We start from the raw sequence: 15690 nt of genomic DNA on the forward strand, positions 1-15690 counted from the left end.
ATGACACAAAAATATAGCAGCAGAAAATGAATGTATGAACTCTCTCTACTTTTACAAACGAACAGTGTTCAGAAATGTCTCCCAACCAGCACCCTGGGCTTGTTTGATGATGAGTCAGACTTGGCATACCATAAGTGCCTTAATAGATCTAGCTACAATCTGTAACAAGCTCTGCAGATCCAGCAGACAAGCTTTGCAACCTTTCTTCTGAGTGCCCCCCCCCCCCCCCCTTTTCACGCTGATTTGCAGGGGGCGCAGGAAATTAAACACCCACTCTATATAGCTATAACAAATTATACTACGACAATTAGCTAAGATTTCTGCCATGCTGTCCCCCCGCCATTGGAACAATCTCCCCCGTTACATCAGACTATCCTCTAGCCTGCCTTGCTTCAAGCGGGCACTGAAAACCCACCTATTCATAAAAGCATATCTGTCTACCTTTTTAACCTTGTTGGGTATGAATGAAATACCGGCAGTTGGGATGCCAGCTGTCAATATACCGACAGCGGTATCACAATGCTCAGTATCGCAACAGTATGCTAACTCACCCCCCTTCTCCTCCTAACCCACTGTTCCTGCATCCTAACCCTCCCCCCCCCCCCGCAACCCTAACTCTCCCCGTTAGTGCCTAAATATCCCTCCCCCTTGGTGCCTGAACCTAACCCTCCCCCCTTGGTGCCTAAACATCTGAACCGTCATCGGGATTTCTGCGCCCGTGTTCTGTCCCCGGTTGGGATTCCGGCGCCGGGATTTCATCAGCTGGCATCCTGTACGTAGGTATCATAACTACATCCCCACCATGTTGTCTACCTCACCCTCTTGCACTTTTCAATTCTCTCAGCCCTGCTCCAGTCCTTAGCTCCCCATACACTGCTCACTTATGTCTTCCGTTTGTATCCCCCTTCCCTTTAGACTGTAAGCTCTATGAGCAGGGCCCTCCTTCCTCCTGTTCTCATTACCTACTTCTCTTGCACACCAGCTACACTCTACACCTCCTTCTTTGGCTCTTTGCCACTCTGACAACCTAGACCCATTTTACGCACCCATCCCAATAGCGTTTTATGCTGCCCCTGCTTCACATTTACTTGCACCTTGGACTGAGCGGTGACTGCCTATGACGGGCCGATCAGCTGATGCTGCAGTTAGCTGAGATGCAGGAAAGTGCAGGACGGATCTTTACTACATCACAGCTGACAGCAGTCATTAGCTGATGGGCTGGTCAGAGGGGGCCACCGATCGCCAGTCCCGGTACAGGTGTGAACCTGGGGCAGCAGCCACAGGGGTAGGGGAGGTAGAGGGGGGCAGCAGTGGCAGGAGGTTGCTGCGGAGGGGAGGTCAGCGGTGGCACACTCGGGCAGCAGCGGCAGAGGGGGGGTAATGTTTAACCAGGGCAGAAGAGGGCAGCGGCTGCGGTTTTGTAAACTACTGTTTTTTTTGGATAGTGATCAGCTTGTGGTCTCTTTAGACCATAAAGCTGATCACTGGGGCCGGCTCCCGACTCTGCCTGTCAGAGTGAAGCAGGGGTCGGGGGACCGGGGGAAAGCCCTGATAACGCCATCTAATTGAATTCTAGCAAATATCAGGCAAATCGCATTTCCCATTACAAGTATGGGAAATGCGATCTGCATACTAAAAATATGCGAATTGGAAGGGATTGGACTATTTTTTTCAGGAAGACTACTCCAATTGCCCTTTAATAAAATAGAGACTAATAGAACATTTACCTATATTTAAGAGGGGAATAATGTAAATAGCTCCGTGCATATATCTGTATTCCACTAATTTTAAAATTGATACAATTTACAGGGAAACTGTTTTGATCACTGGCATCTATCTATGCAATGTAGAAAAGATTACTTGCTTACAACACAATTCTACTGTGTATGGTAATTGCACCAGCATACAAAGAACCTAGCTATACATGGACGTGTGTGCTCCATATCACAAGTAGGAAACCTGTGTATAGGTGCCCATACACGGGTCGATTTTTTACACGATTTGGCCGTCTTTAGATAATTCGTAACGACCAATCGTGCAAAAAGTGGTGTATTCCAGTATGATTACGATGCCAATGCGTGTCCCGGGCGTCGTGTATCGGCATCGTAGATCAACTGAACCTGCAGTAAGATTTCGACCTATCGTGTACGATGTGACAAACATCGTACGGTGTTTGTGTCATTGACACAGAAGCACGGATGGGTCAGTGAGACCCGTCTGTGCTGCTTTGTATTTCAATGACACAGATGAACGCATGGACCAGGAGACCCGTGCTACATGCATCAGTGTCATTGACGAGATCAGAGAGACCGGTCTATGCTGCTGCGGTAACACTTATGATGTACTGGCAGGATTTATGAAAAATTACATCCAGGGAGGGACAGGGGCTGTGATAAGAGCCTGTGCCTGCAATGTGTAAAGTAAAGAGATCACTAATACGATCACATCACTTTCAGTTTTGCGGGCCAGTCGAGATATTGCACAGTCTGATGACTGCACTTGTGCAAGTGCCGCCTACGGATCTCTCTCCTGGTAACTTTCACAATCTGTAGCCCATAGGCTACAATGGTTAGCTCCATCTGAAGCTTGGTAAATTCAGCATTTAAGCAGCGAGCAAAAAATGAGGGATTGCAGCAGATATCTCCTGCGTTACCTTGTAGAAACATTCAGAGGATCCTTAATATTTGCGGGTACACCCTGGGTGATTTCAGGGGATAATTGCAAATTTTGTTTGATAAATATGCCTCTACCTTTTTTTATCTTCAGCGACAGTGATGTATGTCAGGATGTGACCCATCCCATGAATTGCAATCCTGTGTCTTTCTTATATATGCTTGGAGCCAGGCTGCTGGGTTAAGTAAATCAGATATGTACAGTCACATTAGTTGCAATAATAACTGTATATAAGTGTATTGCCACCAGCAGCATTGATGTATTCACTGTCCTATCTATTCACGGCCCACCCTTCCCTGCACAGAGGCTGGAGACACCACCAGGGCGTTGTTCCGCAGTTACTAAGCGGATCTTCCCATCTTCCCAATCCACCATCCCAGCCATTAAGGAAATCACATCCTCCATGTATAACATTAGATTGCTGAGTAGCAATATTAGTTTACACCCGTCCCATAACAGTCGCACATATAAAAGTGCGCTTTGTTATGGGAAGATTTATAGTAAATGTGCAGTAGTTAGCTGTCCGCCATTTTCTAAACAGGCGACACAACTGCAGCAGCAGTTACAGCACAGCGCGTCACTGTGGGGGAACGCCGTCCGCCAATCCGCTCGATGGATTCCCAGGCACGCCCCGCCAGCCACCATTTTGTGACTTCGGCTGAAGGAGAAGGGGGGAGGAGCGTTCGCCGGATCTCCATCGTCCTTGCAGAGAGGAACACGTATCACTCCCCTCACGTGACCACAGAACGCCCCTTTCCCTAGCCACGCCCATTCTGTATTTTGTTCAGCTGCAGCGCCGGAGCTGCGTCATTCGGAGCTGCAGAGGCGAGTCGTGCTCAGGTTGGTGCGTGTGGCGCTGATGGCGGGCGGGTATTTATTATAGGCGCTTTCTGGGTCCAGCTTTTGAGATAATGTTATGCTAGTCCTGTCTGTATGTAATGATGCTTTATTATGTATATTATTTGCATTCTCAGCGTTATTGGGACACAGGAGTACGGTGTGTTAGTAGGTTATACACAGTTACTGGGTCTGCATGAGGGGGACGTTGCGGATGGCGTGTTTTGTAGATTCGGGAGGCTGTAAGGCCGATCGATCGGGTCTTAGTGAGGTGCTGGAGGAGAAGTCTCCGCCTCCAGCTAGTCGTCCGGCGCCATCTTGGCTGGCTTCGCCCAGCATGCGGCTCTCCTACACAATGCGGAGTAAATGCTTACTAGCACGGGCTCAGGCGATCCTGCCATTTTTAAATAGTTTTTAAAGCCATTTTAAGTGATCTGAATGATGAGATAATCACTACTTGGCTCTTACTGTCTGGTTAAGTGGTACTTCTCCATTCACTGCATGATACAAGTTCTTTGGCAACCATTCCGTATATATATCTATCGTAGACTAAATGACTGTTAAGGCCCCCATACACCAGCAATTGATTGCAACCATCGTGCAATTTGCAATCGATTGTGTATAAAGATCTTTCCCTTTTTCAAACGATTGCAAATTGCACGATTGCTGATGTATGTGGGCCTTTACTTTTGAAGCTTATTGCTTCCTATCGGCAACTTCAATTATTGCTCTGCATGGTCCATCACACGTGTAGACGTGTTTGCAGGCTAATTCCTGTGTATGTAGTTACACAGAGGTGCTGTCGCTAAACAAATAGTGGGGTAAGATTCTGGCGTATTGTTTGCATGGCTTGGTCGTGCACGGTCAGTGGGGGTTAGATTGCATGTTGGTTGGGCATGGAATTGCAATAAGTGGCACTCCAGTTGTGGCTGAACTACAAATTCCAGCATGCCTTGTGGCATTTTAAGCATGTCAAAATAGCAGGGCAGGGCATACTGGGATGTGTAGTTCTACAACAGCTGGGGGGGATGGTTATTGCCCACCCCTAGTAGAGGGGACTCCCAATTGCCACCTAGTGGTAGGATCTTGCATTGTTGCTTATGACACCCAGTTCTATTTAAAGCATTCAACTTTAATGTAGAATTTTAGTTTGATGCCCCTGCAATCTTCCGTTTCAGATACTTTGTTAAAGACTACAGTTAAAAAAATGAGTGGTTGCAGAGTGTTTATCGGTCGCCTGAACCCAGCTGCCCGAGAGAAGGATGTTGAACGTTTCTTCAAAGGCTATGGAAGAATCCGAGATATCGATTTAAAAAGAGGATTTGGATTTGTTGTAAGTAAACGCCCATTTCTATACTAGCATTTTATACACTTTGACTTATTTCCTGTCTTATGTAAATTGCATTGATTCAGTATGGAAGCAGAAGGTGCCCATACATCTTCGACGGATCGCCGGGATGCGATCGGAAATTTCCGGTCACCCACCATCGATCTTCTGCTATCCGTCGACTGATCGCAGACATTTGACATGTTAAATGTCTGTGATTTGACAATTTTTTATTTTTTTTTAATCGGGATCGCCAAAATCCAACATGTTGGATTCCTGCGATGCTGGCTTGCGGCAAGCCGTCGCAGATGTATGGGGTCCGTTAGAGAACTTTCCCAGGTGATCTGAATATCAAATTCTTTCCAGTGCAATCATGCTGAGGCCTTTTTTTTTTTTCTGTCCTGGCTTAATACATTTCTGAATTCTTAACTTGAGGATAATGCATATTAATGACATCCCTTAAACGTGTCACAGGAGTTTGAAGACCCAAGAGATGCAGATGATGCAGTTTACGAGCTTGATGGCAAAGAGCTGTGCAGTGAACGGTATGTAATTTGAACAATCCACCAAAATGTACTTCGTATTAACATTGCAGAATGCTTTATGTATTTCCTAATCGTTTGCATTGTCCGCTCCTAACAATGTTTGGCCCTTTCTAGGGTTACTATCGAGCATGCCCGTTTACGTTCCAGAGGTGGTGGAGGAGGTGGTGGTGGAGGAAGAGGAGGAGGACTTGGCAGAGGAAGATATTCTGATCGATTTAGTAGTCGGCGCCCTCGTAATGATAGGAGGTAATTTTGCTTCTATAACTAACTGCGTTTGTGTTAATACATTTTCTAATCTTAACTCATTGCATTGTTTCATATTTACTGAGGAAATGGTTGCTAAAATAAAATTCTTTTTTTGTAGTGCACCCCCAATAAGGACTGAAAACCGTCTCATAGTTGAAAACTTGTCATCCAGAGTGAGCTGGCAGGTTTGTTGACTTATTTTTAATGGGGCTACTGGGTATGTTCACCAGTGTACCTCACCAGTACACATTATAGTTAATGGGTTTTGGCTAAATTGTTATAAAATTGGGATATGGGATTTTATTTTGTTTCTCATAATTTTAACCAAATATTAAACCCTTTATTTGCCAGCCTATCTGTGTGTCGTTGGCCTTGTGACGAGGAGCGTCTGTTGGTTATCGCTCTGTGTTGGTCACTTTTGGTTGGGCCGGGTTGAATTTCCCAGTGAGCTCCTACAGTGCCTGTTGGCCACCTAGATCCGTTGCTGGTCTAGACATACTGGAGCACTTCCTTAAGTGCCAGGTTGCAGCGACCCCCCTGAGAGTTAACGAGATCTGGTCCTTAAGTTGAGATGTTCTTCCTGTAAAGATTCCGAATAAGAGGTCGTGGTCGTAAAGAGTTGAAAGATACGCAATTAGGTGGTCGTTGGAATCCTGGTCGCAATAAAGTCCTTGGTAACACCACAAGAATAGAAAATGATGGCCATCGTCCATAGTCTTCTAATAGGGAGGGTCGTCCGATATAACGGCTTCCATCAATTGGGTAGCCCTCAAGTGGGTGTGAAGAGCCAGTCGGGCTTGTCTCGTGACGGTTCTCCAGTCGCTTTATGCAGTTTGCTGGTTGACTAGCCTAGGGATTTATTATTAAAGGTAAAGTAACTTACATTTTTAATGACATCATGGGCACGAAATAATTGGCTTTGTACTTTATGTAAATCATTTTACTACTAATCTTTAGTCTTTCAATAACTTCAACTTTTAAGCTTAAAACTAGTTTCTTAATACAGAACTTCACTTATTTTGTGCCCTACTGTAGTTTTTTTTCTCTGTTCTTAGACTCAAGAATGGTGAATTTACAATTTTCCAGCTCTAACAGTATTTTTTCCAGTCTTTATATTGTTTCAACGTCTCTTGTCTTTATGTTAATAAGAACTCAATCTTGCATTAGGATTTGAAAGACTTCATGAGACAAGCTGGTGAAGTTACGTTTGCTGATGCGCACAGACCAAAGCTGAATGAAGGGTAAGAATGCTGCTATGGCTTTAGATGAGTTTGGATGTTCTGTAGATATTTAGGGCCTGATTTAGAAAGGATTGTAATGGCATTTATGCACGCAGTCTCGCGACAGTATGCTAATCCATTGCGATTGCTATGCCGCTGCAGCACAACATAAGAACGCCCACTTTATCTTACACCCATTCGTAATCCTTCGCAAGACTGAGAAACCATTGGTAACCTAGAGTACCATGGCAGCCTTGTGTACTTGCATAAGCTCTGACCTTACTCAGAAATTGCTGACCTTGCCGCACACTATGAGTACTCAGGCTGTGTAAGGAATCGCAGTGGATAATTTATGCACACCCATGCAACGGCGTTCTAACGCAATGGCACGCCAGTGTTTTGCCAATCGCCTCCCACAAATGGCACTTCCTGTCCATCGCTCTGCGATGGATCTGCACAGATCCAATCGCAGTGGCTGGTTCGCACGTTGCAATCACAGTAAGTAACGACAAATTCCGTGAGTATTGGCAGTTGTGATCCTTTGCTGAATCAGGCCCTTAAAATGCAGTTAATTGTATAGGTGCAGTTCTTAGGGTTTGATCTTTAAAAAGATTTTGCTAATTTTTGTAAATCTACTTTCTCTTCTCAGGGTTGTAGAGTTTGCATCCTACAGTGATCTTAAAAATGCCATTGAGAAACTTTCTGGCAAAGAAATAAATGGGAGGAAAATCAAGCTGATTGAAGGAACCAAAAGGCACAGGTTTGTTTGATCATCTGTCTACTAAGGAAGTTAATTTTTAGCAGTAGTCTGATTTAATTTTGGAGCTTTGTTCAGCTCTCAATTATAATGGCTGCAGATTTTATGGCACCAACTTTTGGGATCCATGAATGCTTGCTGTAAATACAGCTTTATAGTTTATGCTTTAGCAGTCGATAACTATACAAATTAATGACATCTTGATTGTAATGGTCCTTTTTTTAATTGAAATTTCTAAATCAGCAGGTCAAGGAGCCGTTCTCGTTCCCGCAGCAGGAGCTCATCCAGATCTCGCAGCCGATCTCGCTCTAGGAGTAGGAAGTCTTACAGCCGCTCTCGTAGCCGCAGCCGTACTCCCCGCAGTAACCGCAGCAAATCCAGGTCTGTCAGTAGGTCTCCTGTTCCAGAAAAGTCCCAAAAGCCTGCCTCTAGGAGCCCATCCAAGTCCCCAGCCTCTGCTGAACGCCCAAGGTCTCGGTCGAGATCACGTTCTGTTGATAGCAGAAACTGAACATTTGTACTTTATTTTTATTTCGCCCCATCCCCCTATTTTTGATTTTTTTTTTTGTTTTGTGATAAACATACTTGCTAAATTGTGGTAAGTATTTGAAGAAGTAAAGCATAGCAGGACATTTGAAATAGACTGGACCACAGACAGATTCATCAAACTGTCTTTTGATAAACACCACCTGCTTGTGGCTTCAAATGTATAGTTTTTGTGTAAATTCCCCCTTTTTTTTTTTTTTTTCCCCCTCCCCCAATTTGTGTCTGAGCATTAGATGGATGTATTCCAGACTTGTTCATTGCTGTAAATATTGCGGATTCCTGTGTTCATTCCTCTGCCCTCTCAGCTTTCATACAAGGTTTCATTTGTGAAATATACTGTTCAAATAAACTTTATTAAAGAAAGCAACTTCGTGATCTTTTATATAAAGTGAGACTGCTGATTTCTAGCTTTAGTAAATGTAGTTTGAATAATGCTAATGGATACAAGGCTTTCTCAATGACAGTTGCTTGCAAAAGCTAACATGACTTAATTTATTAGGCAACCTCAAACCTGACTTGATTTTGGCTTGTAATTACACCATCCTCTCTCTCAAAGCAGATCTAATAGCAGGCAAACTTGTGCAGATGGCATAGAAAAATACTTAACAATCGTAAAGACCAAAAGGATGCAATGCCACTTGTGGCTCATCCTAGTATAAAGTTCCTGGTTTTCCCCATAGGGACTCCTATGAATTACACAGGTTCTTTGATTAAAACCAGGTGAAATAAAGACTAGAAGCCAGCCACAAGTTATTTTATACTAGCTGAGGTACCTGGCGTTTCTGGGTTGAAGACTGGACCCTGGAGCAGGCTATTTTTCAGATGTTGCTATGTGGTCCATAATGTTCTAGTTTTGCCCTTTCATGCATATGGCTCAGCCTTTGAGATTGAAAGGACACTTTTGTAGCTTTCACACAGGTTTCTGGCAGAATGCCAAATTCCACTGGAGCCAGCCCTGGAACCTGTGTAATTTAAGTGTCCCCATTATTAGGGATTGTGTGACAGTTAAGTTCAAACCTAGGCAAAAACCAGTTTGGTGGAGCTAGGTCCAAAAGTCTGGCCATGCAAAAAGGACAGACACTCACTTGTTATATAGATGGCACACACTCACTCTTTTCTCTCTCTCTGTCCCTGCTACAGTGGAGCTTACATCTATCTACTCAACCACCTGTATACATATTAAATGTGTCCCTAGTATGAAGCACAGATTTACACCACCCTGTAGGATGGTCTTAACCATCACACAATCAGGACTTTACATAATTAGAGCATTGAAATGTTAATATGTTGAAGTATCTTAGTGCAGAGATTCCCTAATTCCGCCATTACAGTCCAGGTTTTAAGGATATCCATGCTTGAGTCCAGATGGTTCAAGCAAATTGACTGAGGTACTAATTAAGTCATCTGCATTCAAGCATGGATAGCCTTAAAATTATTGTAATGACAGTTTGGCAACCTCTCTCCTAGTGAGATTTTACAATCTGAAGGGGATATGGGTGGACTTAATAGGCAAAAAAGGGTAGAGGGGTTAAAGCATAGCATTTACATGCATACAGACTTAAAAGAAGACGTGCACACACGTGTGCCACCCACAGTGATTACATGAATTTCTTCTGGAACTCTCCCAAGGGAAGAAAAAGTTGGCAAGTCTGCTTAACACTGGTGCTAGAAAAATTGACCAGGAAAACCTTGTGTGGTAATATTACAGTGTAAAGATGTGCTTGCTTTAAAACTGACAGGCCCCTGTAATGTTAGGGCAGGGTTTCTCAAACTTTTGTGTTCGTGATACCGTAACTGCATATTTTTAAGGAAACTTTCAATAACACTGTACAACAAATTAATACTTTTTAATTTGTTTCCTTTCTAAAAATAGTCATACATTATTACTAATTTGAGTTCAAGAAAAACTAAAATGATTTCAGAATGTTTTTACTAGCTCTATTTCTTGAGCTACACTACTTGCACTATACTTTATGTACATTAGTAATAGTGAAAAGCTATTTTAAAATCTCTTCTTGATAGAAAATAAATAACCGTTCTAAATCACAAATAAGAACACAAAACAAACATACAGCATACAAAAGTAATATCCAATATAGTGGCCTATTCATGGGGGTGCTTTCTCTTTGCTTGTCGCTTGTACTCCTCTTCTGGGGCATCTCTTGTCACTGTCCAACAGTAGTGATCACCTACCCTGATATCTTTGTTCCATTGCTGAAATGTCTTGGTGGAATCGCTCACTATGCTTGTCACTCAGTGCACCACAGTTATCTTGTGTGGGTAATCCCGTGAATCGCATATATTTGAATAGGGGAGGGGATAAATAACTGATTAATTTATTTGGGTCATTAGGCCCTGCCCCCTCTGCGCGGAACGCAGATTGCTGGTAAGATTCTCTCCATTCTGCCCACTTCAGTAGGAATACCCCTACATCATCATAAATGGGCTATATCTCGGACCTCAGAGCTAACAGCGTTTTAAATGTCATATTCATTCTTTGCATGCTGAAATCAATTAGAAGTAATTTTTTTTTTTTTTCACATCGGAAACATTTTCATTATCTGTGCAGTGTAATTAGTACCACCTGTTAATCCAGTGGTTCTCTACTCCAACCCTTACAAAGGCACAATAAAACTGACAAGAATAAGATAGATATACATGTTTGTAATCGAATGAGATTGGAATGCCAGTGGCTGTGTACCCGCAGGTTTAGATCTCGACAGTGGCACGTAAGTAACCTAACCCTCCCTGCACCCGAAACAACCGTCCCGAGGGGCTGCCTAACACCAACCTCCCCCAGCTAGCGGGACACGTCTGTTCCCAGGGCTGCAGGGGGTAGGTAAGACTGCGCGTGGTCTCCCAGGACAGGAGCCGCCGCAAGGCAGCCCGTTATTGCCGGGCAGGGGAGGAGGAAGGGCCCAGCGGTTCTCAGCCTGGTCGGGGGAGATGGCACGCCGGCGCCCCCCACCCACTTAGCGCGTCTTTGCCTTGCTCTCAGGCCATGCTGTAGTGGACTACGCTTACAGGCACCACCCCCAGCAAGTGTTTGGTAGCCATTTTCTGACTCCCAGGCAGCGGTGAGTAGCTGGTGTCCTGTGTCCCCCTACGTACTTTGATTTCCGGATCTGGTATGTACTTGCAGCCTTCATTAACCCTTTTGGTTTTGAAGTTGATTTGCAGCGCTTTTAACCCTTTCAGCCTTCAATGACTTTAAGGTTGATTTAAAGTGCCAGGTAGCGCAGAGTTTTTCTTCTGCATTGTTTGGCAGCATCTGAAGGTGTCTGCTTTACTTTCTACTAAAAATAAAGTATGTTTCTACTTCAGGGTCCATAGGGGGTCCACAGGGTTGACCTTGGGGTATAGCTTGGATCTGGATCCACGGGCACCATACAGTTAAAGCTTTAGCTCCCAGGATGCACTTGGGTCCTCCTCTATACCCCGCCCCCGAGCCACAGGCACCTCAGTTTCAGTTTGGTGCCGGCCGAAGTCGGTTGCACTGTGCAGTGGGGCTGCAGGAGCAGCCCCATAGCTTTATTTTTACAGAAGAAAAGTTTTTATTTTTTCGCTTGTTTTACACTTAATGCAGCAGCATAGGACTGTCCTTCTGGACGTCCATGCTGCCGCTTCAACACCCCGCTGGCGCTGCAACGCCAGTACTGATCTGGCGATCGCAGCGGGACCCCGGAGTTAGTCCTAGCATGGCTCCGGGACCTCCCTCTGACTGCTGCCGGACTCTACGGGGAACAGGTAAGCCGCGAGCAGCGCTCTTAGCGCCGCTCGCGGGGGTAAATGCAGTCAGTTGCCTCCGGTCTCTGGGGACAGACCGGCGGCGCTAGTAGCGGCGGCGGGCTCCCCCTCATCAAGCATACCCCGCGCTCCGCTGGACCACCAGGGTATAAGTTCCGGAGGGGAACCGGCATCCCTGGGGTTAAATACTAGCCAGGGGAGGCAGCCTTCCCTGGTTTAGCGGCTCCTCCCCTCAGCTCAGCGCGCCTTTTCTCACGTGTACTGGCGTCGCTGAGCTGCTCCTCTGCTGGCCACTCCTCCTCAGAGCTCTCCGACTAACGCAGGCTCCCAGGCAGGTGCATGGTCAGGTCCCCCTGTGTACCTCTCCCCTACCTAAAGGACAGTGTACACAGCGCTATAACTCCCCCCCAGACACTGAATCTGGGTGGTTGAGGGTAGCGATTGGTGCAGTAAGTACAATCTTCCTGCATTGTATGTGACTTTGCTAGTGCTGCTGTCTGTACTCATTTTCTACTTGCTGTCAGCTTATATCTATCCCTTTGCTTCTCCTACAGCCCGAAGGTGTGTGGGGGAGGGGCGTTTTTCTATTAACCTCACTTTTATAAATCATGTATTTGTGAGGTCAGTCACATACTGTTGTGTGCTACACAGTACCATATTTTTGGGCCTGTTTGTGTTGCATGCTGGTGAGTGCGAGGGTGTTAATACCGTATGTCCTCTGCTGATAAGTATTTATTGTATAATTACTGTATCATGTCTGATGAGGAGACTGAGCACTCCGGGGCTCCTGTGTTGCTTTCCTGCAGACGCTGTTCTGCTGGTGTTAATGGGAGGATTTATCTCAGGATGGTCTTTGCGGGCAGTGCCAGCTGGCACCAGGCCCCTCTATACCCCCTATGCAGCAGGACCCCCCTTGGGCGATGTTTTCACAAGTGCTGACATCTATTGCAGATGTCGATCCCTACAGTGACCCCTTCTGGGGCATTGTCCCAGCACTCTATCTCCCATTCCCCGGATATTCCGCAGGTATTGCGGTCTCCCTCCGGGGCCCAGACTGTGAGACGGTATTCGGGGCTGCCTGTGTATGTCTAGCCTCCCCCTGTATCACAACAGTCTGTAGTGCCTTTTCAGGGCTTCCCTCAGTCGGCTCCTCCGCCTTGGGTGGATGTTCTCTCCAACTCGGTACAGAGTTTGGCGGCTTCATCCTCGGCTTTTCAGTAATTTTTGATGTGCCACAGAAGGCGACTAAACGGCCTGTTGTGAGTTTACTCACTGCGCAGGTATCAGAATCGGATCCCTCTTCAGATAATGGAGTCCATGAGGATTCTGATTTGGATGCTGTGGGACAGGAGGTTGAGCCTAGGTCCTCCATTAATGTTCCAGCATTAGATAGGGCGGTGCATGCTATTCTCAATATAGAAGAGGAGGCACCGGTCCCTAAGTCGAAGTTTCCTGACTTCAAGAAAGCAAAGGTTACTTCTAATGTGTTCCCTCTGTCCGATCAGTTGGCGGATCATATGGCGGCGGCCTGGCAATTACCCAGCAAAGAGATTCCAACCGCAGAAAGGGTTGGCTTCTCATTATCCCTTTCCTGAGGATCATTGCAGAAAATGGGAGACTCCACCGGCGGTGGATTCACATGTCACTCGCTTGGTTAAAACCGCTACGCTACCATTGCCGTCTATTTCCTCTTTAAAGGATCCAACGGACAGGAAAGTGGAGATTTGTTTGAAGTCCATTTACTCGCTCTCCGGAGCGGTGGCGCGCCCGTCCATGGCCATTTCCTGCGTGGTTAAAGCCATTAAGAACTGGGCCAAAGCCTTGGAGGATTCTCTTATGGACGGTGTTCAGAGAGCATTAGTGGCACAAATGAGGGATGCCGATTCCTATATTGGGGAAGCGTCATTGGACTCAAGCATGTTAACCTCTAGAGTTTCGGCTGTGTCTGCTCGGAGATCCTTGTGGCTGCGGTCCTGGAGGGCTGATGCGGACTCTAAAAAGGGTCTGGAGGTCTCCCCTTTAATGGAGATTTGCTATTAGGTCCGGATTTGGACAAAATAGTGGATACCTTGGCTAAGTTCAAGTCGGCTTTCCTCCCTTCGGCTTCTGCGCCGGCTAGGGTGAGGAGCCTTTTCGGTCCTTTCGGGTTCAGGGTAAGGCCAAGGGCCAGTCCTTCCCGAGACATTCAGCGACCAAAGCCTCATCCAAAAGCAGGCATGGAATGCTCGGCGCCCCTCTTCCAAACAGGAGGATAAACCTGCTGCCTGACGGGACGGGCCTCTCTCTGGGGGACCCCAGAGTGGGAGGCCGACTTCTCAGATTCGCCCAGTCTTGGTTCAGTACTACCACGGATGCTTGGGTACGAGAAGTAGTCTCTCAGGGGTACGCCTTGTCGTTTCAGTGCAGGCCGCCCCACCAATTTTTTTGCACGAGTCCTTCGCTGGACGAGTCCAAAGCTTCCTATCTCTGCTTCTGGTGCAGAAACCCAATGGGTCTCATCGCCCTATTCTGAATTTAAGGTCTCTGAACAAGTACCTCAGAGTTCCCAAGTTCAGGATGGAAACATTGCGGTCCATCATCCTGGCGATGGAACCGGGGGACTTCATGGTCTCCCTCGATATCCAGGACGCCTATCTCCATGTGCCCATAGCACCGGCACATCAGCGGTACTTGAGGTTTGCTATCCTAAACCATCACTACCAATTTCGGGCGTTGCCTTTCGGTCTTTCCACGGCTCCGAGGGTTTTCACCAAGGTGATGGCAGTCATGGCTGTCCACCTTCGGGGTCAGGGTATACGGATGCTGACGTACCTGGATGATCTGCTGCTGCTGGCGAGCTCCCCGGAGGTGCTTCTTCATCATCTCCACCTGACAATTGCTTGTCTTCAAGCACACGGGTGGTTAATAAAATGGAAGAAGTCGTCTCTGATCCCATCTCAACGGATGGTCCATCTGGGAGCACTTCTGGACTCCAGTCAACAAAGGATTTTCTTGACTCTGGAAAAGGTATCCTCCCTACAACTGAGGATACACGGTTGCTTGAGCAGTGGCAGGGTGTCAATACATTCACTGGGGTCCATGGTGTCGGCATTCGACATGGTGGAGTTCGCCCAGTTCCATTCCAGACCCCTGCAGGGGCAGATTCTTGTGGAATGGAACGGGTTGTCCCGCCGGATACGATCCCAGATGCTGGTATTGTCCCCGGAAGTGCGCCGGTCCTTGGCGTGGTGGCTGCAGTCAGCTCATCTCAGCCAGGGTCGCCCCTTTTGGATTCCGGACTGGGTTCTGCTCACGACAGATGCCAGTCTCCGGGGTTGAGGGGCAGTGACCGGCTCGTTGTCTCTTCAGGGCCGTTGGTCAGCGGAGGAGGCCGTCCTTCCCATAAACATTCTAGAGCTACGGGCAGTGTACCGTGCTCTTCTGGCGTCAGGCACCGTTCTTCTCGGAAGAGCAGTTCAGGTGCAATCAGACAACGCCACCACGGTGGCATACATAAATCACCAGGGAGGAACTCGCAGTCGAGCTGCGATGTTGGAAGTGTCCCAAATCCTGACTTGGGCAGAGTGCCACCTTCCAGCAATATCGGCAGTCTTCGTCCCGGGAGTCCTCAATTGGGAGGCAGACTTCCTCAGCCGTCACGACGTGCATCCCGGGGAATGGTCGCTTCACCCAGAGGTGTTTCAACTTCTCGTGGACAGGTGGGGACTGCCGGAATTGGACCTGATGGCCTCTCGTCACAATTACAAGTTGCCCATATATGGCTCAAGGACAAGGGACGCAGGCGCAAGCCTA

General features: G+C 46.8%; 1 protein-coding gene across 2 annotated transcripts; it reads left to right on the forward strand.

Annotated features, from left to right (window-relative positions):
* The first annotated feature begins 3407 nt into the window (after positions 1–3407).
* On the forward strand, positions 3408–8514 carry SRSF5 (serine and arginine rich splicing factor 5). Of its 2 annotated transcripts, none has more exons than XM_088471204.1 (8): positions 3408–3513; positions 4689–4843; positions 5312–5382; positions 5497–5628; positions 5747–5813; positions 6796–6869; positions 7498–7608; positions 7849–8514. In XM_088471204.1, the coding sequence occupies exons 2-8, from the start codon at positions 4718–4720 to the stop codon at positions 8114–8116; spliced, it is 849 nt and encodes a 282-aa protein (XP_088327330.1). In that variant the 5' UTR covers positions 3408–3513; positions 4689–4717; the 3' UTR covers positions 8117–8514. The 2 variants fall into 2 exon arrangements, with proteins under 2 accessions (XP_088327330.1, XP_088327331.1); XM_088471205.1 differs by having other exon boundaries at positions 7852–8514.
* Positions 8515–15690: the final 7176 nt, after the last annotated feature.

The sequence above is a fragment of the Taudactylus pleione genome, unplaced genomic scaffold (assembly GCF_031769625.1).
Source record: "Taudactylus pleione unplaced genomic scaffold, aTauple2 ptg000113l, whole genome shotgun sequence".
Classification (NCBI taxonomy): domain Eukaryota; kingdom Metazoa; phylum Chordata; class Amphibia; order Anura; family Myobatrachidae; genus Taudactylus; species Taudactylus pleione.